At 38.7% G+C, this 27,307-nt stretch overlaps 1 protein-coding gene across 1 annotated transcript; it reads left to right on the top strand.

Annotated features, from left to right (window-relative positions):
* LOC140230550 (lon protease homolog, mitochondrial-like) lies at window positions 1–26,042 on the top strand. The gene is made up of 21 exons (XM_072310695.1): window positions 1–699; window positions 1,588–1,676; window positions 2,399–2,518; window positions 3,416–3,653; window positions 6,409–6,470; window positions 7,216–7,286; window positions 7,933–7,991; window positions 8,580–8,663; window positions 9,405–9,536; window positions 10,499–10,587; window positions 13,458–13,596; window positions 14,876–14,998; window positions 15,467–15,522; window positions 16,403–16,490; window positions 17,229–17,351; window positions 18,001–18,117; window positions 19,030–19,167; window positions 19,940–20,105; window positions 21,481–21,701; window positions 22,270–22,434; window positions 23,165–26,042. The coding sequence occupies exons 1-21, from the start codon at window positions 76–78 to the stop codon at window positions 23,306–23,308; spliced, it is 3,048 nt and encodes a 1,015-aa protein (XP_072166796.1). The 5' UTR covers window positions 1–75; the 3' UTR covers window positions 23,309–26,042.
* Window positions 26,043–27,307: the final 1,265 nt, after the last annotated feature.

The raw sequence follows: 27,307 nt of genomic DNA, 5'->3' as shown, positions 1-27,307 counted from the left end.
TGCAACGGAAATTGCCGTCGGTGGTCGAGAAATATTTTGTTTCAGCGGCAGAAAAGATAGTGTACCTTTGTGAGGATGTCTTACTGCAGGTTTGGAGCCTTGCGTGCAAAGTCTTTATCGACAATTCCTCGTTATAACAACAATGTTCAAACAAAGCTGTTGCAATCGTCGACCGTCCCTTTGAGACGAACCCACGCCAGCGCAGCCGGGAACACTGCTCTGACTGTGCCGGTCAATCATCCGTGTCGCGGGCCTGAGTCATGCCGACGTAAATGTACCCTTTTAAACTCTGCCATCTCAGGATCTGTTCGACACAAGCAGCTAACAAGTCGATGGCTCGCTAGTCTCAGTAACATTGAATCGTGTTACATTCAGAGAACACTGAAAAATGGACTGAGTAGCTCGCAGAATAGAGTTCGTACAATTTGGAAGTGGAGTGGCGACCGAAATGATGGTGATGGCAGTGGACGCGGTGTAGGGGAAGGCGATGGGGATGGAGGGGCAGCTGGAGGGGTAGGAGACAGTGGAGGTGGTGGGAGTCCAGCAGGGGGCAATGGCAGTGGAGAAGGGGGTGCTTACCCTCCTACACCGCCCATGGTCTCTCTTACACCCATGACAATACCTGAGGAGTTGACGCCACTTCCTCTCATTGCAGTGCCAAGAAACCCTGTCTTTCCTAAATTCATCAAGATCATTGAGGTTTGTATCATTGAATTGACTAAGGTCGAATAAATTACATCATTAAAAAATGTTTAGAATGAGAATTCAGCTGTGTTTCATGTGGTAAACACTAGTTTAGATACAGACTTCTATTCTAAACAAAGCTCTTTAGGATGCTGCAAGGTCAACAATGTCTTGTGAAGAGTCAAAATTATCTTTAAACAAGAAAGCATGCAGAAAGCACAGACCTTCATCGAGCAGGTCATTTCCATCAATACAAAGTATGCTGAAAATCACCCAATTTCCCAGTGATAAAGGAGCCTTGATTTTACCTCATCAGTTTCTTGCTGCACAGCTCAAACAGCAGAGTATGCACTTAAGTGTGTGTATGCAAACCTCAAATATGCGCAGCTTGAACTCCCAATTTAACTGACCCGATTTGCCAGAAGATGAAAAAAAAAATACTTAAAAAATTCATAAAAATTTCTGGATTATTCATGGATTGTACCATCTGTGCAACATTAGCTGCTGGCATACCAAGTCATCTTATTGATAACATGTGAAATTCTTTGCTAGCTGTGCATTTATATTGGCACTTTCATTTTTTAATCAGGGCAATTTTCCAGAGATTTCTGGCCCATATCTCTGCAAGAGTGGATATTTCCACATTATCTAATCAACTTTCTTTTCTGTTTGTTTTCATGCAGGAGGATAACAAAACCAAGTCAGGTGATTAAAATATTTTCTAAGATGACTGAAAAGTGTGTTATCTAAGGACACTGCTATTGACATCTCAGAACTTTTTGTCATTTCTGTAATATTGTATGATATGACTAGAAGCAAGAATAGTTAGTGCCCTGCCTCAATTTTCAGAGCATGCTTTACCTGATTGATTGTTATGCTTTGTTTTTTTTTTTCACAATACAGGTGACCAATAAGCCACTGATTGAAATTCTGAGGAGAAAGACAAGATTAGCTCAGCCATATGCTGGTGTTTTTCTGAGAAAAGATGACCAGTAAGTACAGTCGAACAGAACTGTTTTCCGAACAAATGCGGGTCTTGCCAGGTTTTGAAGTCCAGTCAGCATGGAACAGCACAGTAAAATACTCTGTGATTTAAAGTCTAGGTGCTTAGATAGGGGATGTATCCATAAAGAAAATACAAATTCACAAAAAAAGTACTTGAGCATTAATATTGTATTCATTTTAGATATCTTAGTAATTTTGCAGCCAGCAAGGGCATTTACTCTACAATGCCAGTTTAAAAAAAATCACAAAATGAAATGGCCTTTTTAGTATAAAATGTTACAAGTAGGCTCGTGTACCATGATGTTTTAAAATTGCATGATGTGTACAATAACAAAGGAAAAGTATAATTGAGGGCTATCATTTTGTTATTTTTTTTTCAAACCCCTATGAAGTAGTTTTATAGCATAAAAAATCTTGAAATTGATATTTGGTCTAGTGATGTTGATTGTTTCAATAGCTTAGAAAAAAAAAAAAAAACTTTTTTAATTCAATAAAAAGTAGGCCTACATATTTTATTCACTTTTAATTGAAATATCCAATTTGTGGTGGGAGACAACAATTAAGGAAACAAATTACTTTATAGGATTGTTTAAATAGAAAAGTAAACATGTTGATGTCATATTCCCAAGGAATTTCATATTGAGCTAGATATGCACTCTCATAGATCTCGTGCTACTCCTGTAAAATACTGTCTCTTTACTTCTTATAGTGATGAGATGGAGGTGGTGCCCAGTCTGGACTCTGTCTATTCCGTGGGAACCTTCGTCCAAATTCATGAGATGCAAGATCTAGGGGACCGACTCCGTCTCGTACTGATGGGGCACCGCAGGTGAGTATGTCTGCTCACTCTGGTCTAAGGAGTTTAACCCGTTGAGGACGGTTTGATTTTGCTACAACACGCACTTCCCATAGACACTTGCCCGAGTATACTCGGGACTCGTCCTCAACGGTTTAATGCTGTATTTATGGTGCTGGTGGGCTTTTAAGGGATTCAATGGTATTTACTATGTCATTAGATTTGATTACAGTATTATCTATCTACAGTAACTGCATATGTATGGATCTAGGCATTCCTGTTCTTACATGTTTGCATCTAGTCACTGTATACTATGTATCTGAGAGCCACATTTTATGTAGCTTAATAATAGTTCATTATATGTGACTCTGCATTCATACTATTTGGGAGGCAAATCTGCCTGTGTCAAACTCTTTTGCAAATGTGAACAAATATGTTCAGGTACATGCAAATACAGGTATATCTGTCTTTATATGAGCAAGGATGGATTTAATGGGACTATTTTGTATTTCCTTCAAAACAATGTAGTGGTGAAGAAGAATTATTTGAGTTTGCTCAAAAGAAATCCTATGACTGCTAGATTATGCAGTGTTTACAGTATGCCTCCACTTCCTCACAGCTTTTGTTAGTACGTTTGTCTTCAAAGTGAACTTTCTATTTCATATTTATTTCTTTTTTGAACACAAAGACAGGATGCCACACACAGTGTCACATCTTGTGGCTGTGTTCCTTACTGATATGATCCAGCACTCCATTGAAATATCAATTTGAACAGATTTGCCTGAACTTTTTTTTTTCTACAACTGTTTCGTGCATTTCCAGTTGAGAAACAAAAGTGCATCGGGATCAATCGCTCTGTGCAAAACTACTTGTATGCCCTTCTGCCGTTTTGACCAACAAATTTTATTTTCTTCCTGGAAAAAAAAAAAGGATAAGAATCACAGGTGTGGCAGAGGACTCCTCAGATACTGAAGCTGTGAGTGAAGGGACCGATACACTTGAGCAGCCTGTTGATAGTGAGACGGGTGAGGCCCGCGTGGAGCAAGAAGAAGCAGGGGAGCGGGAGCAGGAACTGGACCAAGAGCTAGACCAGGAGCTGGACCAAGTCCTCATGGTGGAGGTGGAGAATGTGGAACACGCCTCCTTCAAGACCACTGAAGAAGTGAAGGTACGCGACTGTGATTGGTAGTTCACCCACGGCGACATTGATCAGTAAAGCAAACATATATATATAATGAGCCGATGATGCTCCCACCATGGACAGGTAGCCCAGACATGAAGAGTTTCTCTCACAAGATATGACATAAAGAATTTCATTGAAAATGATAAGGGAGAGACAATTCCAGGTCATGTACTGAAAAACACACAAATTTTCATGGTACATTAAAGGGAAGATAAACCCCAAGAACAATGTGGATTGAGTGAAAGCAGCAACATTAGTAGAACACATCAGTGAAAGTTTGAAGAAAATCGAACAATCGATGCAAAAGTTATGAATTTTTAAAGTTTTGGTGTTGGAACCGCTGGATGAGGAGACTACTAGAGGTTATGACGTATGAGTGGACTACAATATCAAGAAAATATAAAGAAAATACTACAAAAATCCATTTTTCATGAAAATTACAAATTCCATCAACTTGATATTGACATATGTTAAGGGTAGCAATTATTCCCCCTGCTTTCTGAAAGCGGTTGGTCCACTGCTCTTTCATGATTCTAGAAAAGTGAATTTTTGTTGAATATCCTTTATATTTTCTTTGTATTGTTGTCCACTCATACGTCATATCCTCTAGTAGTCAGATGAGCTTCTACTCAAAGGATCTCCTCAAGTTTTGTGCGCTTTGATGCTGTTGATGGTTTTTCAGTCTCAATTCACCTGAATTCTGAGGAATGGTTGTCCAGGAAGGAAAGTTTGTTCATTTCTTCATCAATCACATCCATCACTGGCTTTGGCACTGTCTTATCCTGAGCACAGAGAGAGGAATGAAGGACATATCACTGTCAATTCACTCATTACACTGAATACAATAACAAAATTAAAAGGCATTGCAAGCTTCCAAATTTAATGCTCTTCTTTGCTTGGAAAGCTAGCACCTGATTCCGCATGAAATATATCTATGATATGCTGGCATATTTGTAGCACTCCTGCAATCAAGTTTGTATGATGTATACTACTGGGCATGATGAACTCCTACGTGCCATACACATTCTTCAAATTTGAGTGTTGAATAAAGCCATTGCCATGCTGTAAATATTGTACATGCTCTTCCATCTGAATGGAGGCAATTTGCTTTAAAGGGACTGTACAGTACTGGTTGAGGTGGGGATTCATGTTTTGAACATTCCTAAGTGATGTAATGAGAAATCTCTTATGAAATATGAAAGAGCATGTAATTTTAAGAAGAATTCGATGTTTATTTGATGAAAATTGGTTTTCAAATGGCTGAGATATCAAAAAAAAAGATAATAATTAAAGGCGACAGGCACGCCTTTTATTAGGATCTCTTTGTTTCACCTTGTTTTTGGATATCTCAGCCATTCCAAAACCGACTTTCATCAAAAAAACTTTTGATACCCCTTAGAATTGCTTGCTCTTTGACATCTCATAGAGTGGTTTCTGAATATTTCGCAAAACGTTAAAAGCTAGATCCTCACCTCAACCAGAACTGTACACATCCTTTAAGGCAACATCATGACATGTTATCTCCTTTTTTTGGGGGGAGGGGTTGAGTTTCACTTATTCAAATAGTCTAAATTGTCTGATTTTCTTCTTTTTTTTGTCTTAATATTCTTCAACATGCAGTTGCTTTTTTCCATGCTGTCAAGATTTTTGTTTCTATCTGGCTGGGCACACACACACATCGAGTGCACACAAGTATGGAATGATGGTCAATATGAAAAGGCAGAAAACAGTGATTGGTTCCAACACCAAAACTTTAAAAATTCATAACTTTTGCATCGATTGTCCGATTTTTCTCAAACTTTCACTGATGTGTTCTACTAATGTTGCTGCTTTCACTCAATCCACATTGCTCTTTGGGTTTACCTTCCCTTTAATTTTCCACACATTTCGCACTACTTTAGGATGGTAGGAATTCTAAACCCCGCGAGAACATCTTCACTGTTTTCTCTGCACATTTTGACTGGGTTCACAATAGTGCAGCGCGAATTCAAGAACCCAGGAATTTGTTTTTGAGCCGCTCAGTGCGAAAAATTCACCGCGCGCAAGTGTGGACGTTTACAGTATATGGGAATGAAAATCTAATCCACCCCAAGAAAGAAAAGAATAATCAGCCACACACAAGAAGTAGAGTGGAGATGTAAGTCCTAGATGTCAAAAGATATTCCTGTGGTATGACAGAAATTGATTACCAGTCAAGCGAAAAAGTGTTGCAGAGCACAAATCACAAGCCATCGCGTACTGCACATATCTAAGAGTAGAGAAGCTTGGAAAACCAAGATTTTCTTGATTGTGAGTAGGGCATGACTGCAGGTGGGAGTTGCTCTATATATGTAGACTGTTTACCAGTACTTACTATACAGTGTGACCTGTAAACAGGTATGCATTGTATGTCCGTTGAGCAGTTTCCACGCATACATTTTCTTCTCCATCCACTTGTTCCAAGGATCAAGTAGCTTTGCTCTTTAACAAGTCAGTATATCAGTGCTGTGAAGTGCATACAGATTCATTATTGTTTGTGCTATTACTGGTAACTTTTCCAGTGCTGATGTCATGATTGATGCAATATTCACAATTTCTGTTCAGTGGTAATATGGCATGATTGCATGTAGCACTAAGTTGCTGGGGTAACCTTTTATGAATACATTTAGAATACATCACTTCTCATAATCTTTAGATGTTTTAGAAACAACACATAGTTCTTCTCTTCATTCTTTTTCTCACAAACTTGTTTCATCCCCAGGCTCTGACAGGGGAGGTGGTGAAGACGATACGGGATATTATCGCAATGAATCCTCTGTACAGGTGAACACAATTTAGATTTTTCAACAACATAATACTCTGCATTGGTAGATATGCTGTCCTGAATGAACATCGCCAAAGCTACCGTACATTATTGGCAATTAGATTGTAAATGAGATTAGCAAAAACGTACCACAGTTTTTTGAGGAAGCTGCATCTTATGTTGATGATCAACAAATGACCGGTATGGGTGTTGATAAAGAGGTGTTTCGTGTTCTGTGTATAATGGAAAGGCAATGGTCGGATAGTACATATGTCTTTAGTATTACATGTATAGGCTTTATTTAGTACCCAATATGCATAAAAATTGTTAGAGTACAGTGGAATTAGAGTGTACAGTATTTCTAGAATAGAAGCAATAATTGCTGTTCATTATTAAGTCAGTGACTATTTTTAGAATGTAAACAATTGAAGTATATTCCAAAGAGTAATTTTTCAGAGACATAGTCGTCATTGTCACTTCATTGCACATTGTATGAATGTGTGTGTCTTGTTTTGTTTGTTTGTTTGTCTTACGAGCCTATAGTGATTTAGAGTTCTGACATGGAAATAGTACCATCTTCAATATTTTGATTGACTGTGTGACTCTCAATGTCACAATTGTGCAGATCTGTTAAATAATTCTATGCAGTTGTGTCCTATCTGTTACAATTTTTTGAAAACTTGGTTTATTTTGTTTAAAAAAAAAAGAGAACAAAGATCTTCTTCATATTTGTGAAAAACAAAGTTTTTGTCTTTTGTGTTAAAGAGAATCAGTAGCTCAGATGATCCAGGCAGGCCAGAGGGTTATTGACAATCCTGTGTATCTGAGCGACTTAGGTGAGTGATCTTTATTAGGATATTCAACCTATCATCATGACGACCTGATTAGGTCATCAAACATCATTTGTCAAACTTTTCGATGATAAATTTACTTTTTCTTCACTTCTAATAGCAAACAAAAATTTTCCAAAGGAAGTTGATAGTAGACCAACATTTCAAAATATCAACAGCTCTGCAGTAAAGTTTGTTCGAGATACAGCATGTAAGTAGTGTGGATTGATTCACAATTGCATACGGACACACTTATCCAATTTTGAAACTGTCATGAACTTTGAAATTTGGAAGTAGGCAAGTGAGCTACTGCACTTGTACTTTTTTTTTCTTTAACAAAGATGTATTCTTTATTTAGTCAACTGTTTGTTTATTCTCTTGCAATGCCTGCTTCTGATCCACTTGTAGACTGACTATCTGATGATTTTTGATTCTCGTGAAATATGTTGTGCACTGACATGTAGCTGATTTAAAAAAAAAAATGCCTAAAGTTTAATGATTATGATGTGCTGAATGTTTTTGATTTGATGGAGGCAGCATGATTAATATTATGGGTCCATGTGTCAATAATTCTAGTTTATCTTGTTTTCTATATCTTCACATGTCGTGCTTTTACTTTGTATCTGACATTGCTAACATTTGTTTAAATCAGGTGCTGCACTAACAGGGGCTGAAGCACATGAACTTCAGGAAGTTCTGGAAGAGACTGATGTAAGTTTGATGCCATTTCGAGGCACAAAAGTTCTACCAAAATATATTTTGATTTCTGCCCTTATTACTAGAAAGTTGTCAAAGAAGGAAAACCTGACATTTTGTGTATGTATGTGTGTGTGTGTTCAGCCATTTCAAAGTATCTGCACCTTTACCATTGGTGTGAACAACAATTTTTTTTCCCCCAGCAGCATGCTATTTGGTCATTGCAGGTAGCATGTGTCAATGTCAACATCTTGTCAGTTCAAATATGTATTTATGATTATTTTCTTATCTTTGAGGTATCATTTTTATTGTTGTTGTACAAGTAAAAGCTAATTTTTATCTACATCACCAAATCATTAGCTTCTAGAAAGTACTTGGGAGAATGGTTTGTATGCTTTAGTTCGACAACAACAGTAGATTGTCTGCAGTAGTCAACAGTGAAGACAACGTTAGCAGCAATCAAAATGCCACAGGGAGAGGGATCTGATGAGTTTGTGGAAGTGCTGTATGTAAGATGTGTGTTCTTCGGTACATGTGCAGTTCTCTTTGTGGACATCTTGCTGCCACAATGTTCTGATGTGCTCTATGTTTGATTGACGACAGATTCCGAACCGCCTCCTCCTCGCCTTGAACCTCCTGAAGAAAGAGTATGAGTTGAGCAAACTGCAGCAGAGGCTTGGGAAAGAGGTGAGCTATGAGTGAAAACCCTGGGCTCTAAGCACTTTGCCTTCATTTGCATATGCTCATGAATTATTCAGCAAGTCATTTCCATGATGCAGGCTTGTGAAAACAACTACATCAATTATTACTTATGCGATGTAACACGTTAGATGTTATTCATATTCATGAAATTCTTCCGTTGAGATGTTTTCATTGCAACTGATTGACAAATTGCCCTACATCATTTACGTTGATGTAAATGATGTAGGGCAATTTGTCAATCAGTTGCAACATTTAATATTTCATGCTATTTTTTCAAACGAAGGGAGAGTAGTGCATTAAATATGTGTATGTATTTGTATTTTTTTTTTCTTCTTCTTCTGCTTGCTTGTGATGAGAGTGCAGCCATTGTAGCTTACTGTTTGGTATGGCTAGTCTTGAGAACTGTAGCTCAGGAGATAAATTGGATGCTATTAGCAGAAAATAATGACCATGACAAGGTCCCTGTTAAAAGAACTTCTTGTTGCAGTTTGTTATGTCAGGGTTCCTTATGTATGGAAGCTGTATGAAGCTCTGGTAAGAAACTTGACAGTATCGCTGCAGTTCACATCAGTCTGGTACTCTACCTTGTTCACTGGCAAGTAGTTTGTTTGCCAAGACATTGCAGCAGTCAAGAGCCCAACTTTAATTATGTTACACTAATCAGTCTTGTTTGGTCTGTTTGTCTTTTATTGTGTGTGTTTGTTTATGCATGTCTAAATGGTCAAGGTTGAGGACAAGGTCAAGTCGGCTCACAGGAAGTACATGCTGCAGGAACAGCTGAAGATCATCAAGAAGGAGCTGGGTCTGGAGAAGGACGACAAGGATGCCATTGAAGAGAAGTTTCGCGAGAGGTTAAAGGTCATTTGCCATCACTGTTTTCTGCCTTTTCATATTGACCATCATTCCATACTTGTGTGCACTCGATGTGTGTGTGTGCCCAGCCAGATAGAAACAAAAATCTTGACAGCATGGAAAAAAGCAACTGCATGTTGAAGAATATTAAGACAAAAAAAAGAAGAAAATCAGACAATTTAGACTATTTGAATAAGTGAAACTCAACCCCTCCCCCCCAAAAAAGGAGATAACATGTCATGATGTTGCCTTAAAGGATGTGTACAGTTCTGGTTGAGGTGAGGATCTAGCTTTTAACGTTTTGCGAAATATTCAGAAACCACTCTATGAGATGTCAAAGAGCAAGCAATTCTAAGGGGTATCAAAAGTTTTTTTGATGAAAGTCGGTTTTGGAATGGCTGAGATATCCAAAAACAAGGTGAAACAAAGAGATCCTAATAAAAGGCGTGCCTGTCGCCTTTAATTATTATCTTTTTTTTTGATATCTCAGCCATTTGAAAACCAATTTTCATCAAATAAACATCGAATTCTTCTTAAAATTACATGCTCTTTCATATTTCATAAGAGATTTCTCATTACATCACTTAGGAATGTTCAAAACATGAATCCCCACCTCAACCAGTACTGTACAGTCCCTTTAAAGCAAATTGCCTCCATTCAGATGGAAGAGCATGTACAATATTTACAGCATGGCAATGGCTTTATTCAACACTCAAATTTGAAGAATGTGTATGGCACGTAGGAGTTCATCATGCCCAGTAGTATACATCATACAAACTTGATTGCAGGAGTGCTACAAATATGCCAGCATATCATAGATATATTTCATGCGGAATCAGGTGCTAGCTTTCCAAGCAAAGAAGAGCATTAAATTTGGAAGCTTGCAATGCCTTTTAATTTTGTTATTGTATTCAGTGTAATGAGTGAATTGACAGTGATATGTCCTTCATTCCTCTCTCTGTGCTCAGGATAAGACAGTGCCAAAGCCAGTGATGGATGTGATTGATGAAGAAATGAACAAACTTTCCTTCCTGGACAACCATTCCTCAGAATTCAGGTGAATTGAGACTGAAAAACCATCAACAGCATCAAAGCGCACAAAACTTGAGGAGATCCTTTGAGTAGAAGCTCATCTGTACTGGAAATTCATCTGAAATTGATGTTAGAACTTTTGACCTCAAAATAAGATATTTACTTCTAAAATGTCAGCTCATGGTCATGAAGGCTGTAGCATTATCAGCTGAAAATTTTGGAGGTAAATATTTTGCACAGAGATCAAAGTTAAACACCATATTCAGAGGGAAACCTTGTTATAATGATCAGCATGGAACCACTGAAATTTCTTTGTGTCTGGTCTTTCATTTCATCAGGTCTAAAAAAAAAAATGAAAAAAAAAATGAAAGGAATGGGACTTGGTAAAATTATCTCATCAAATATTCCTCTTTATTGTCCCCGCCGAACGAGTTCGAGCAGGGGACTATGAAACGGGCTCCGTACGTGTGTGTGTCCGTGTGTCCGTCCGTCCGTCCGTCCGTCCGTCCGTCCGTCCGTCCGTGTGTCCGTCCGTCCGTCCGTGTGTCCGTGTGTGCGTCCGTGTGTGATCAAAATCTTCAATTTGCTACTTCTCTGTCATTTATGAGCCAATTTTGATTCTGTTTGCTTTATATGATAGCACTACATGGGAGCTTTGAAACTTCTACACAGAATTTCAGTCGTGACCTTTGACCTTGACCTTTGACCTATATTGTACATTTTGCTACAAAATGCTACTCCTTCGCCATTTCTAACCCGATTTCGATTCCGTTTGCTTTATGTGATGGCACTAGGTGAGGGCTTCAAAACTTCTACACAGAATTTTGACCTTTGACTTCTTTGACCTTTGACCTTGATTTTTGACCTATATTGCACATTTTGCTACGAAATGCTACTCCTTCGCCATTTTTAACCCGATTTCAATTCTGTTTGCTTTATATGATGGCACTAGTTGAGGGCTTCAAAACTTCTACACAGAATTTTGACCTTTGACTTCTATGACCTTTGACCTTGATTTTTGACCTATATTGTGCATTTTGCTACAGAATGCTACTCCTTCGCCATTTCTAACCCGATTTCGATTCCGTTTGCTTTATGTGATAGCACTAGGTGAGGGCTTCAAAACTTCTACACAGAATTTTGACCTTTGTCTTCTTTGACCTTTGACCTTGATTTTTGACCCATATTGTACATTGGCTACAAAATGCTACTCCTTCGCCATTTCTAACCCGATTTCGATTCCGTTTGCTTTATGTGATGGCACTAGGTGAGGGCTTCAAAACTTCTACACAGAATTTTGACCTTTGACTTCTTTGACCTTTGACCTTGATTTTTTGACCTATATTGCACATTTTGTTACAAAATGCTACTTCCGGCGGGGACATATGTTACGCACCGCGTAATTTCTACTTTTCCTTGTCTCTCAGTGTATTTGACAGACCTTGATGCGGAGTGAAAATTTATCTATACACGTCATATTTAGTGAATATGCTCCACACATTTCTATGTTTAGATAGTAGGGGTTGTAGGTATAGTCGTTTATTATCCCACTAATAACGTCCCTGTGACCGTCTGGTCAGAATTGTGATGTCACTGATATTAGCTGTAGATTATGTAGACTTGTTGCTTGAAGAGAAGTTATAAAAAGAGATACAGTAGAGATATGAACAAAGCGATAGTTAAAGATAATATAAAGGTTTGGTACCTCAAAAGTTTCCCTGAATTTCCTTGTCTTAGTTTGTGTTTCAGGTTAAAGTACCTTTCATATAACTAACACTGTGAGACTTACTCGCCCCAAAGTGCTCTCATGTCTTAGTAATCATGAAATTAACTGCGACCAGCAGCCCCATACGCATAGCGACCAGCAGCCCGCTCATCACATGCACACAAATTTCAAATCCATGAACGGATAAGATGTCTGTGTGCGCATGCGCTGGCCGTCAATTCAGTGTAGCTCTCCCAAGGTCCTCTCGACCGAGTCACATTCAGTCATCAATTCGAACAGAAAGGGACTATTGGCAAAACCAAATGTTGCCCGAAACCTGTTTTCAATACTTCAACTTAACTGGTAAGTCTTCAAATCGAAGAAATATTTATATTTTAAGTTGATAATAACCCGCGATACTACATCTGTCATGATCCTGAATGCTACAATGCGAAGCCCCATTTAGCTATGCGTATGGGGCTGCTGGTCGCAGTTATCATGCAATAATGGTTTTGTACAATACGTGTACTACCTCGCTGCTGTACGGCGGCGCATACAAGTAAACGGCTCTGGTATGAAACATTATTGCGTAATTACTAAGACATGAGAGCACTTTGGGGCGAGTAAGTCTCACAGTGTTGTTAGTTATATGAAAGGTACTTTAACCCGTTGAGGACGAGTCCCGAGTATACTCGGGCAGGGGTCCATGGGAAATGCGTGTTGTAGCAAAACCAGTCCGTCCTCAACGGGTTAACCTGAAACACAAACTAAGACAAGGAAATTCAGGGTACCAAAACTTTATATTATCTTTAAACAACAAACTGACAGCAAACTTAGAGAGGAATTTGCCTACATGAAGGGCTCATGCTTAGGAGAGCAGTGACCCAAACAGGAAGAGATCAAGCTTCACTTCTGGTAGAGGTCAGAACTAAAACTCACTGAAGCTGTACAACTCATGCTAGAAAAGTTTGATTGATGTCTATTAAGCTCGTCAAGGGTTGATAGTGTGATTTGAAAGTAATGATGACATTCACAATCTTTATTCTACACAGAAGAAGAATATCTCAATGGAGTGCAAAATAGTATGAAAGAGTGACTTGTCACCCATTTTACATGCACCACAATGGAATGATATCTTTATCAAAAGCTTTTTTGGTTGTTTTTGTGTATTTGTGTTTTTCTTATTTCAGTGTGACCAGAAACTACCTCGACTGGCTTACAACGTTGCCATGGGGATTGACGAGTGAGGAGAATCTAGAGCTGAAGCAGGCGAGGGAAGTGCTGGAGGAGGATCACTACGGCATGGAGGATGTCAAAAACAGGATTCTGGTATAGAGAAAGGGGCCAAACATCCATTAAAAGGATCATATAGTTTTGGTTGAGACCTAACGTCAGGTTTACAACGTTTTTTTGATGAGATAATGAGAAAGCTCTATGGTGTAAATATAAAAGAGCATGTAATTTCAAGGATTCAAAATTTATTTGATGAAAATTGGTCTTGAAATGGCTGAGATATCCAAAAAAGTGATATTAATCAAATTGACAGGCCAGGACTTTTATTAGGATCTCTTTCTTTTAAGTTGTTTTTAGATATCTCAGTCATTTCAAAATTGATTTTCATCAAATAAACTTTTGATTCCCCTTAGAATTGTATGCTCTTTAACATTTCATAGAGTGGTTTCTAAATATCTTGCAAAATGTTACAAGCTGAATCATTACCTCAACCAGAACTGTACAGTCCCTTTAACACTTTCTGTGCCCAGGCCTTTTGCTTGACATGCAAAGCTTTTTCATCAGTTTCCAGTAACCCATCTGAAACTTGACCAAGTTATAGAGTTAGCAAGCTTATTCAGATGTAGCAGTATGTCTATTAAAAGTGTACAAGAGTGACTCACTAGGGATGAGGGAAATCACAGCTGTAGGCGATCTTGTACAATAAAGACTTGTTTCCAGGCATCTCTACAAATCATTGAAGAAGGTACTCCAGCATGCCAGTTGGCAAACAAAGCATAGCAAGGTTTAAAGGTCAAACATTTTGGATATTCGGCAGTCATCTTTGGCCTCACCTAGAGCAATGAATATGAAAGAGGATATCACTCCACATGATATCAGTAGCCACAGACACCCCTCTTACTTTTTTGAATTACACTCTTTGTCCTTTACTTCTTGATTGCAAGAGTATACAATCCAGACCAATGGAGTCAATATGATTTTTTTTTCTCTGCTGCTCTACCTTAAGATCCTCACCCACATAGCCACATCTGATTGGAGAAGTCCGATGACTGAGGGTTATATTACTCACCAACAACAGAATAACTTGTTAGTTGCACAAAGTTTACTGCTTACTCAGATCTTGGCCAAAGACCCCAAAGGGAGTGCCAAGAATCTTGGGTCATAAAGACTTTTAATATCGCCATAAAACTGAGAGTTTGCGGGGTTTTTGTTATTAATTCTCATTCATTCAGTCAGTGTATATTGTTTGTGTAATAGTGTCATTTATTACTGAGAATGGTGACAGTGTGGAAGAGAAGATTGTTTATTGTATGGACAGAACAGTTAAGGTTATTTTGTTTTCTTAGTATATATACCTACTCTTCCTGGCATACAGGAATTCATAGCTGTCAGTCAACTCAAGAAGTCAACTCAAGGCAAGATCCTGTGCTTCTATGGACCTCCTGGTGTTGGCAAGACAAGTATAGCAAAGTCAATAGCAAGGGCGCTGAACAGAGAAGTAAGACTTCAAACAATATCTTAATTTTGTAAAGTGTTTTAATTTTTTTCAGCAAATATTTGTGCTACACTCTTTATCAATTATGTGGCTATGGTTTTACTATAATTATGCTATAATTATTTGTTATTTCACAAGGCTTTCAGGAGGTTTTCTGGAAGCTTTTTTTTTTTGTATGTGTGCAAGTTTTGTGAAAAACCATAACTGTGGTCCTATTTTATTGTGGCATTTTTTTTTTTTTTTTGGTGGTGGTAGTGTGCTTGTAGATGATAAAGCACAGTTCCGCACTTTCATACTTCCATACACAAGTCCGCAAGATAATATTAGTTGATAGCAACTACACACATTGTTGTCACACAACTTTAAAAGTGAAACGATTGAAGTATGAAACTTAAAGATAAGGAAAAGAAATAAATGCTATACTAAGGCGAGTATGTGATTATTAGATTTTTTTTTTCCTCTTCTCAACAGTATTTCAGATTCAGTGTAGGCGGGATGACAGATGTGGCTGAAATAAAAGGACACAGGTAATACATTTCAGTACGAACTGTAAATATGTGGCATGTTCACAACATTATTTGCCATTTGCAAATGAAGTAAAAACCCAGCTTTAGTGCTTCAAAATAGTGCATTCTAGGTGTTGTATATTAATAAATATAACAGGTATGGCTTTTTTTTTTCAAAGGATCACTCCATTAAATAGGTGAATGTGTTTCTAAAGCAGAAAGGATTGTATGTGGTATTTCCCTTGTACATGTCCCATAAGCTTGAATATGAGTTATTGTCATTTGATTATGTGACAAATCGCACATGTATAACAAGACTGTTAAAGTACCACACCAAGATTATATGACATAGAGTGATAGTTTATAACAGTGGTATCATGCATGACATTGCACATTCACACACAAGAGTACAGTTTCAGTACTTTATTGATATGTTTGAAGATAGACCTCACACTCTTCTTATTAAAGACTTTTCAGAGATTGTTGGTCTGAGCTCTAAAATTTTGTGATGTAGTGGCCTCTACTTATAGTGAGATTTGTACCACTGCTCCACTGAATGTTGCTGAAAGAATTGTGTTGCAACACCTGATAAGAGGTACTTTGGCCACATTGCTGCTCTCTGCCCAGGAGTATGAAAGGGTACAGATACCTGGTAGGATGAGAATGTTCATGTTGGTTGATCAGCATATGTGTGCCTGTAAAATTGTTACCGACTAGGATGCTTCCAAAGGATGATGATGATGATGACGATGATGACGATGACGATGATGACGATGATGATGATGATGATGATGATGATGATGATGATGATGGTGATGATGATGATTACTGTGGTTATTGTTGTTGTTGTTGTTGTTGTTATCATTATTGTCATTAAGAGTGTTTTCTTTCTGTCACAAAGGCGGACTTATGTGGGAGCCATGCCTGGGAAGGTCATCCAGTGTCTCAAGAAAGTGAAGACAGAGAATCCTCTAATTCTCATTGATGAGGTAAATCTCACTCTTGGGTTGAGTGCATTCTGTCAGTGTTCAATTGCCTTCTGTCAATGTTTGAGTGCAGTGTGTGAGGGCATTCTATCCCTCCTTGAATACATTGAATTCTGAGTGTGTTTGATGAGGACATTCTGTTTATGCTTGAATGCACTTAGATCCTCTGTTCATGCACTCATTACCTGTATGTGTGCATCCCATCCTGATTTGAGTACATCCTATCCCTTCATGAGTACATTTCATCCCAATTGAATGTATTCTATTCCCGTGTGAGTGTGCTCCATCCCTTGATGAGTGTATTCCATCCCAACCTGAGTGCATCCCATCCTTAACCTATTTAGTGTATTCCATCCTACACATGTAGTTCGAGTACATCCTATCCATTTATGAGTTTGTACCATCTCAGTCTAAGTGCATCCCATCCCCTTGCGCATGCACAACCCATCTCTGTTGTAGTATATTCAATCCCATTTCATGAGTGAAACCTAATTTGTTGGTGTGTTTTCCATCTCTGTTTGAGTCTAGTTTAGTTCTGTGTTTAGCATATTCAACCCCGTTTGGTAGGATGAAAAATAGACACTACATCTCCAGTTAGTAAAGTAAGAGAATGTTAATGACATGCTAGCTTCATCAATGCGAGATTCAGTGTGTGTGTGTTGTTTTTTTAGTGCATGCATTCTTCTTCTTATTACACGTTGTATCATAATTTTCCTCTTTTTTTGTGCCCCTGCTTGCCAGGTCGACAAGATTGGTAGAGGTTACCAAGGCGATCCCTCCTCAGCTCTCCTGGAGCTCCTTGATCCAGAACAGAATGCCAACTTTCTTGACCACTACCTGGATGTCCCTGTAGATCTCTCAAAGGTATTTACATCCCATTCACAATGTCTGTTTATGCTTGAAGAGATGTTTTCTCTACCTTGTGGAAGTGTGTTCCTGCTTTTAGAGCCAGCAGCTGGTAACGAGGGGATGCAATCTACCCAATGTGTGATGCTGAATTGCCAAGAGATCAGTGCCTGTTGATAGTAAAGGTCCAGAGTAAATGGGTTGGTTTTGTGTTGTAATCTCCTTCAGATATATAGAAGTTGTGCCAAGTTGAGAGTAGAACGTGAGAGCTCATGCTATGCTAGCAATTAGATATCTTCAGTGACAACATGCTGCTTGTACCTTAAAATGATATTATTGTGACTCTGTTTTGATAGTAGATAGAGGGATGTGAGAGCTCAGTTTAATTGATTTCAGAGTTTTTACGTCTGTCCAAAACCCTCTTTCTTTTTTTTTTTTCTTTCTTTTTTTTTAGATACAAATGCGCTGAAATGTTCACAGTTAAGTGCACTTCAGACTTTATTTTGGTCATAAGTTCCAGATTTTTTCTGCAATTACTGTCACACCCCTGTAAATAAGAGAGGGCTTGCACGGAAGAAAAAAAAAAAAAAGAGGAGCCAGCTATCCCCACATTTGAACAGTTTGTCGCAATGTTTGTATGACAACTTCTAATGGCTGTGTTTTGCAGGTGCTCTTCATCTGTACAGCAAACATAGTGGACACCATCCCGGAGCCGCTGAGGGACCGTATGGAGATGATTGATGTGTCGGGTTACGTGGCCCAGGAAAAAGTCGCCATCGCTGAGGTGAGCATCAGCTTGGTTGACCAAAAGCCTTTGTTCCTTATGTGGCAAGGTGTTGAATATACTCTACCTTGATCCTCAGGGATAAACGAGAAGGAAATTGTGTCCAACTTTAAGCCACTCACAGGTGGCGTATGTGTCTGTCTCATGTGGTTTGTTTGTTTGCTATTTTAAGACTAGTATTACCCGTTTGTGACCAGAACTCCGTAATGACATGGGTATCCAGTGTTGTTGCAGTTACCAGTGGAAATAACAGGAGCAGACATTTTTATTAGAGAATCAGATTTCCTCTTGTTTTCATCTGAGCTTGTAATGACATACCGGGCCCCATTTTGTTAAAAAGGTTGCTAACTTTTTGCTGAATGGCAAGTGTCATGGTAGTGTAACAAATCCCGCTTCCTGATTGGCTGTTGCTATGGGAAGTTGCTGTTCTAGCAAGAGTGGCTATTCTAACACCTTTAATGAAATGGAACCCCACCCTTCCAATTCTCCCAGTTCTACAGGAGGCTCCCTTAAATTTTTAAGTCCTGACAATTGAATGTAACATCCTTTCCAATTTTGGAATGATCATTGCATATTGAGGTGTGAGTTTCTCCCTTTTAGCTCACTGGAATCACCCTTGTTTGATGAATGAATGCTAGCATCCCTTCATGAAAATAGGCAAATGATGTGGACCCTTCATGGTTTGACCAAGGTTACTAGCAATAATCATCAAACTGAATCAACCAGGCACATTGTGCCATATGCTAGAAGAAGAAGACACACCCCATCTTGCTCTGAGGGAGATTTCATAGTCAGTGTCAACTGCTCATTTGAAAATGCTGAGCACGTTTAAAAGTACTGTGTTACTTGTATTCATGAATCTCTCATTATCTATCGTAATGATGTACAATGTATTTCATCTCCTCCACTCAGCAATACCTGGTACCAATGGCCAGGGAGAACTCTGGGATTGGGGATCAGGTGACCATCGAATCTGAAGCCATGAACCAACTGATTAAGGCCTACTGCCGAGAGAGTGGAGTCAGGAATCTTCAGAAGCACATTGAAAAGGTGAGGTTGTCCAAACCTTCCATTTGCTTGCAGTGTGTGAGAAGGATGATCACTTGAGGTGGTCTCTTTTGTTTTTGTTTTGTTGCCAAAACTTTGTGACAGCTACCAATCAGATTATATCATGGATAGTAACTTCAGGGTCGGAAAAGGGATGATGTGGTACGGATATCGTCCTTGTTTTGTCTTATTACCTCTCTGTATTGATCAGAATGGTATTCACTACCAGAAAACTACCAAAAAAAATGTTACATGGTAGAGATTAGATCAAGATTACATTAGAAAAGGAATCAGTTGTTTAAAAGCATTTATTCAGCATTTATGCTTACCGGGACAGAGGCTTCAGGTTTACTTCTGTTCACCTTCTTCGACCTAATGAACCAGTAGGATGAGACACTGACTTGAAACTGATGTAGATTGCCTGTGAGATACAACTGTCCAATGACATGTCTGTAAGATGGGGAAAGACTCATACCTTGTTCAGTTTGTCAGTTACATTCACTGATGATTTCCCACCACATCCACCTTTTGTTGAAGATAAGCCCCCTTTGAGAATTCAGCCCCAAATTAGATTAAAAAATCATGGCAGCAATCAATGTTTGCCTGTGTCTTTATCTGCCAAACACATAGATGCCATTTCAGGTTATTAATATATACATATTTTTTTAACATATACATGTGTTTTATAAGTTGCCATTGTTGGAAGAGCATCAAAACTTGTTAATGCCGCAAAGTTTGTAATACTAAAAGCAACCACTTTTCAAACATCTTGCAGATCTACCGCAAAGCTGCCTACAAGATTGTCAACGACGGCGTGGAGACCATCAATGTCTGCCCGGACAATCTGAACGAGTTTGTGGGCAAGCCGCTGTTCACCAGCGACAGGATGTACGAGAAGACCCCAGCGGGGGTGGTCATGGGTCTGGCCTGGACAGCCATGGGTGAGTGAGTCTAGGAGGATGGGGCGTTTGGTGAGGGGAGTTGGAGAAACACTCGTGCAACAGCATCCGAGCAGCAGCTATTCTTCATCAATGACTAATAAATAATAATTGTTTTGTTTTGCTTTGTTTTGTTTTGTTTGCTTGTACTGTATACGCCATATATTTCGCGAGTCTAAATTTTTGCGAATTGGGAATTGCAGACGATTTCGCGAGTGGTTAAATTCGCGATCGTGGAGTCCAGTACGGAACAGAGAAATGTACACGTGTACGTCACATTCACATCGGGACCAGAGCCAATATTTTCAGGTGTCTTTAATTTCGCGAATAGCACCTGACTCGCGAAATTCATGAAAATAAAAAACCTCGCGAAATATTCGATGTATACAGTATTTCCTTGCCTGAGGGATCTCAACTCCCTGCTATGATTAGAGGAGCTTGCTCTGAGGATTATAGCATGGTTTTGACATGCTGTTGGGCAATTACATCAACAATGTCCAGAATAACAGCAGTCTATTCTGTATTCTGTACCAAATAGAAAAAGAAATCCATTTTACTCAATCATTCACGAGCGCACTAGCTAGCCAGTTCACACATTAGCTGCTTGTGCCTTTGAAGCCAAGCTTTTATGGTACATGTACACGTACATACCAGCTACGCGCCCCTTGCACACTACATGCATACCAATAAAAACAAGACATCTGTACTCTGTACGATCTCGACTGTCAACTTGCCCAATCATCATCACAGGTTGTTGCCACCATCGTAGCAGATTGCATGAAATCTTTGTGCACTGTATTGAAATGTAGAAGTAAGAGTTCAAAATGTCCTTGAAATTTTCTCAAGCCTCTCCTTTGGGTTGAAAGAGTATTTGTCCAGGCATACCCAGCAGTGGTGTTTTTGGATGCTGGGAGTGGCTTCTTTATTTTCATTGAGTGCAACTAGAAAACATCCTCTTGTGCATCCACTGTCTTAAATAGATTGTTAAGTTTTAGTTGAGACCAAACATCAGGTTTCTAACAATTTTTGGTGGGATAATGAGAAACCTCTTATGAAATATGAAAGAACATGAAACTTCAAGAGGAATTCAACATTTACTTGATGAAAATTGGTAATGAATTGGCCGAGATATCCAAAACAGAGCATTCCTAATTACTATCACTTTGTTTCGCTTCTTTTTTTTTTTTTTTTTTTTTACTGTTTTTGGATGCCTCAGTCATTCCAAAACCGATTTTCATCAATTAAACTTTGAATTCTTTTTAGAATGGTATGCTCTGTGCTATTACAAAAATGTTTTTTTTTTTTTTTTTTTTTACCATTACATCCACCAATACTGAACCATCCCTTTAATGTCGTGTGTTCACATCATTGTTTTTAGGTGGCTCCACTCTCTACATCGAGACATCTCTCTCCAGGAGGGGAAGCCCAGACTCCAGGGAGGGCACCGGGTCGATGCAGCTGACTGGTAACCTTGGCAACGTGATGAAGGAGAGTGCAGAGATCGCTTACACCTTCACAAAGTCCTTCCTCCTTGACCATCCAGTCGGAGAGGGCGGTGTGTCACTGGAAACGGCAAATGTGCATTTGCACGTCCCTGAGGTCAGCTTCACATTGACATAGTAGTGTGCTACTTCTTTTGTTTGTTTTTTTTTTTCATTAAGGAGATTGATTTTTTTATAGAGTTAAACTCATAGGAAGAGTCCAAAATGCAGACCCCCAAGTTAGGCTGAATCAGAAATGTGCAGTGTTTGGCATTGTGTTACACTTCATCATGTGAGTAAGGAAATGTGAGATAAACTTTTTGTTTTTTTTTGTCAGAGCGATTATTTTGGTATGGATGATGCTTGGCTTGTGTGTTTATTTGAAGAAATGTGTGTATATATATTTTTAATTTCATGCTTTGATGGGTGAATACATAATTTTTTTCTCTTTTTTTTGTGATCGTGTATCATCAACTGCTTTGTAAGTGTGTGTGTGTCAGTGTATAATGCACGTTTCTGTATTACCTGTGTTTTCATTTGTCGACATCTACATATGACTAATTTATTCACTGTTGATTTAATCATTGATGTGCATGCTCTTGTTCACATACCTGCATAAATTTGTGGGAAGCCTATATATACCAGAATGTTTCAATGAAATCCAATGTCTTTTGTGTGCTGTTTAGGGTGCAACCCCAAAGGACGGCCCCAGCGCAGGCTGCACCATCGTGTCCGCCCTCCTCTCGCTGGCCCTCAACCGGCCAATCAGACAGAACGTGGCCATGACGGGGGAGGTGTCACTGACCGGCAAAGTGCTCCCCGTGGGCGGGATCAAGGAGAAGACCATTGCTGTGAGTAACCTGCCACTCACCTCACCACTCTATACCTCAGCCTTGGGTGGGGGGGGGGGGGGGGGGGGGGGGAGGGGGAGGGGGAGGTGAAAGAGGGGAGGATGGGGAGGGACACCCGCAGACTTCTGAACAAATATCTTGCTAAATTACATCCTAAAAGTTTCATTTCATTTCAAGTTCAATCTACTTATTGTCAAATCAATCTAATGGTAGCAGGAATATTGAATACTCACAGAAGTCCCCTTTATTTCGAACAGTTCTTCACAATCCAACTTTCATTTTCATTTTTCTGATGTTGTACCTTGTAACGAGGGAAGGTGCTGAAATGAGGAAGGCACTTGCAAATGCAGCTAATGTATAGTGTCCCATTTGTGTTCCTCTTACAATCCCAACATTTGTTTGTTTGTCTGCTTTGTTTCATTTTTAAAACATTTATTGTCATAATTAAAGTGAAATGTTTCATCACTGGTATAGAACTTCAAGAACTCCTCTCACTTAAGTTTGCCAATGTTATTTGTGCCAGAGCTTTGTCTGAAAACTAAAGATCACATACAATTTGCCCACTGAACTACAGCCGCCTTTGATACCTGAAGTCTGTTCTTACATTAAAGATTCATATGGCAAATGACCAAGGATGGCTGGTGTGTTGCTAGCACCAGTCCATCTTATATTGCCGTTGTCTGAATAAAACAAACAAACAACGAAAAAGTTTCTCTCTCACGTGTTGCAGGCCAAGAGAGCCGGGGTGGACTGCATCATTTTGCCAGCCGAGAACCGGAAGGACTTCTCCGACCTGCCCAGCTTCATCACCGAGGGGCTTGAGGTGCACTTTGTGGAGCACTACCGAGACGTGTACAGCATCATCTTCCCTTGATGATGGGCTCCTGTCTCTATGACGACACCATCTGTACTTTTTAACCCTTTCTGTGTCAGGGACTTTGGACGATTTATACAATACTTTGGGGTTTCCCGGCACTCAAAGCACACAAAGGGTTAAGGAGTAGCACTCTTGTGGAGAGTGAGTGAGGGGATTTCCCTGTCGCTGTGTTCCGTTTGTCCTCATGTCTGGTGCGTATTGTCATTTCAACAATGAGACGCAGTTGACCAGTTTGCCGTGACAGCGTCAATCACATTGTGGACATCAGACCTGTCCAAGGAAGACTGATATGTCTTCACCTCAGAGCAAGATCAGACCAAGGAGCGCACTATGCATCGGGACTGTAGCATCAAGATGTAGTGGAGAATGCTTTGGTTGACAGCTGTTTGGGCATGGCAGCAGCTTTCCCGCACTCACTCGAACACACTTATACCAGGAGCAGTGCAGCAAAAACTGACTGTATTTTACCAGTGGTAATGGGGATCCGAGGATTTGTTTTCTTCTGTTATGTTTTTAATATTCAGTCATGAACTACTACTTGAGTTACAGAAAAGGTGTTGGCAATAAGTGACAGGACCAGATTCGTTCAGTTGACATGAGTAATGGTTTATTGTATAAACAAATGACCAGCAACCAAAGGTTGAAATATACACATATACAAGTGTATGTGAGTAATGCGTGTAAGTGACATCGAAACAACCAGGAAATACATTTACTGGACACACAGGGATCGTAAAGGGAGTCCTGGCAGTGGTATTGAAATTTGATCTCCTTTCGTAATGCATTTTTGGTGATTCTTCAATGCAGGCTTTAGGTGTAAAACAATTCTTAAATAACTCTTATTACAGAATCAACTTATGCAGTGATGCCTCTCTTCAAAAATTGTTATTTGTGTATCCATTGGGATGTTCAAACAGAACCACACAAATGTGAGCAATCACAGAGGTAGCATGTAGCACCCTGAAAGCAGGAGAATCTCTGACCCCTGATTTTGAAGTTTAAGTGCAGAAATCTGCAGTCCACCAAGCCACGTTATGATGTACTATTACAGTTAGGAATGGACATTTTTGTGCATGTTTTTTTTTTTTTTTTCAGTTGGTACCGTGTGATGAATGTTTTGGACTGTCAACCCATCGCAAAATCTTAAGAATGATATATTTTCACACGACATTACATCACATAAACTGCATGCAAATTTGCAACATGTAAAATGTTCCATGTTCACAATTTTGCATACATGTAGCTGTCTTTCAAGGCATGAAATGATTTTGGAATTTTCAGGAAGCCTCTGAAAATTTGAAATGCTCTTTTATATTTTTGCAAGAGAATGTGAATACATGTGCCTCCCTTATGTATGCATGGTTTTTAGCCTGTGATTATGCATGTAACAGTACAAAATTCATACCTATTGGCTGTTTGGAACATCCCTGATTGTTATTTGCAAATGTTGGCATCCCTAAGTATTGCGAGGAAACACATTTTTTTATGTGTTTGGAGATTATCAAGAAGGATCTAATTTATTCAATGGAGGGCCACTGTCATATTCAGTGAAGGAATTTTTTTATACAAATCCTTTTTTTTGAAATCATGTTTTACACTTTCTTTTTTTTTTTTTTGGGGGGGGGGGGTAGGGCCAAGTCAACCAAGACAAAATTTGAATATTCGGTATCACTGTTAAGACAAGTTTTCACTGATAGTCCCATCTCAGTTAATACCATTAGTTAGTGTCACCAAAAAAAAAATGATATGGATAATTGGAAAAAAAAATCATTTGTGCATCATTGAGAACCACTTGCTGTAGAGGATCTGCATAAATAGGTAATGTATTGACCTGTTGTTGGTTTGTTCTTTTATGCCAAGGCATTTTTTTTTTTTTTACTTCAAATGGCTGCATGTTACTTCTCCCAAGGTGCATGTATTGTTACGTTAATATCATTTAAAAAAGTCAGTTCATTTTTGTAAGTAATGGTTTGTGGTCACAAGGATTCTCAAATTCAATGTAATATGACAATATTGTTTGTTATAAATTTTTGATGAAATTCTGATTCCATGCTAGGTCAGAAATAAAACATGAAATGAAATACACGTACATTTAACGAGTAGATGTCCACTTTTGTTTTGATTTCTTCATATTTTCCTTTCAAAAATTCAAAACAAATTTGAACTGCAGTCAAACCTGACTATAGCTGCCACCTACCGTATTCAATCACCAAACACAATTTCCCCAAGAGAAAAGCCATGTTAATGGACCTGTTTATAGCGGCCACCTGTCTTTAACAGCCACTTGTTTGGTCTCCCTTGAGTGGCTGCTATAGACAGGTTTGACTGTGTGTCTGTTGTTTGAAGAAATTTTGTGAGAAGACAGATGACAGATATAGACAAAACTTAAAGAAAAGCCTGAATATTGCCTCTCCTAACACAGATGACATTGTACATCATCTCTGAGGTGGTAAATTGCAAATAGTGCTTCTTGAAATGGGATGGTGCATATATCATTCTGTAGCTGTGGTCTCTTGATTGATAATTTTTAACTTTCTTTGCTGTGGCTGTGCTACAAGTCCACACTTCAAATATCATGCTTGTGAGCAAACTACGGTTGATTCTATTTCATGCAATATCTACCCAGCTTCACTCAATCTAGTGCATGTAACAATAATGAGAATAATTATTCAAATTTTCTGGCCTCTGCTAGCCTTTGCTGGTAATGTTAAATTGATACATAAAAAATTCATTAATGAGCAATAAATGTATGTATATGTTATCATTTCTATCTTTTGTTGCTGTACAAAATGAATGAAATTTAATTTGTTATTTCCGCATGTGATAATGAAACTAACATGATGCTTGTAATAATGCACACTTCTACCTACAGTAGGTGCATTTTATATAGCATTTTCAATAACTTGGAGGAATGTCAGTACACTTGCCAAGCTGAACAAGCAACAAAGAAATCAGTTGTTCACAGAACTGTGCAACACAATATAGATTAGTATAATCTATCACCCTGAAAACATTTGAGCCTTTGACCCTTACATATACAAGTACACAAATTTGCAAGACACCAAGCCGTGTATGAGGTTCTGTTGGAAGACCAGTGGACGTTTTTGGACAAGCATTTCCTTCCTTGGATGGTAGGGCAAAATTAAATTAGCTGACTCTCAACTTGTTGCAAGGCATAGTGTAAAATGTTTGCATGCTGTTATTTCGCATTACTACAGCATCATTTCATTTCAGTTACAAATCAAGTACAAATCACTATAGAAAACATACATAATGAGTCATCATTTATCATGGCCAACACATAAGAGATAAGAAATCATTGTGAGAGAAAACAGAGAAACAGAAAAAAAGAATAACAAATCAAACTACCGTGCAGGAGGATCCCCAGTAAGCCAAGCTTAATATTTTGGAGCCTCACACACAGAAATAAATGTACAATTTTGATAAACTATCAACTGCAAATTTCTGACACAGAATATTTGACATTCACATTCTTGCAGCTGTCTTAGTAAACAAGTTGAAATAGAAACAAAGAAATTAATAATTAACTGAGCTATGCTATGTCTGAATATAGGTGAGTATTGATAAAATGAGACCATTGTGATAATATAACAAATCATGAATGAAAACCTAGGCGTGGGGGTTGAAGAAATCAAACAAATTAAGTGAATAAATGTGGGAAAGTTTGGACTTGAACACATGGCATATAGGCATTCTTCCCTTTTCACCAGGCAATTTATGATGAAAGTGTAATGGCATGTGTACAACCATATTACACAATGCATTGTCACTGCCACACTGGCACTGGAGAAACATTAGTATTTCCTTAAAGAATGTTACACTCATGAACGTGACATGATATACACAATATATGTTCATAACCAGAACTTAATTTGTCCATGATATACTAACTCATGAATACAAGTACCAAGTCAATGTACAAGGCACACAGCTTGTACGTCTTAAGACTGACCGCTACTGCTACTTGCATATTAA

This window comes from Diadema setosum, chromosome 7 (assembly GCF_964275005.1).
Source record: "Diadema setosum chromosome 7, eeDiaSeto1, whole genome shotgun sequence".
Classification (NCBI taxonomy): Eukaryota; Metazoa; Echinodermata; class Echinoidea; order Diadematoida; family Diadematidae; genus Diadema; species Diadema setosum.
The sequence above is the reverse complement of the archived record's forward strand: the minus strand, read 5'-3'. Positions and strand labels throughout refer to the sequence as shown.

Excerpts from the sequence above, each read along its gene's own strand:
- LOC140230550 (XM_072310695.1), top strand. The coding sequence starts at position 76 with ATGTCTTACTGCAGGTTTGGAGCCTTGCGTGCAAAGTCTTTATCGACA. Across the intron at positions 8,664-9,404 it reads AGCAGAGGCTTGGGAAAGAG|GTTGAGGACAAGGTCAAGTC; the intron begins GTGAGCTATGAG and ends TAAATGGTCAAG. Across the intron at positions 21,702-22,269 it reads TGCATTTGCACGTCCCTGAG|GGTGCAACCCCAAAGGACGG; the intron begins GTCAGCTTCACA and ends TGTGCTGTTTAG.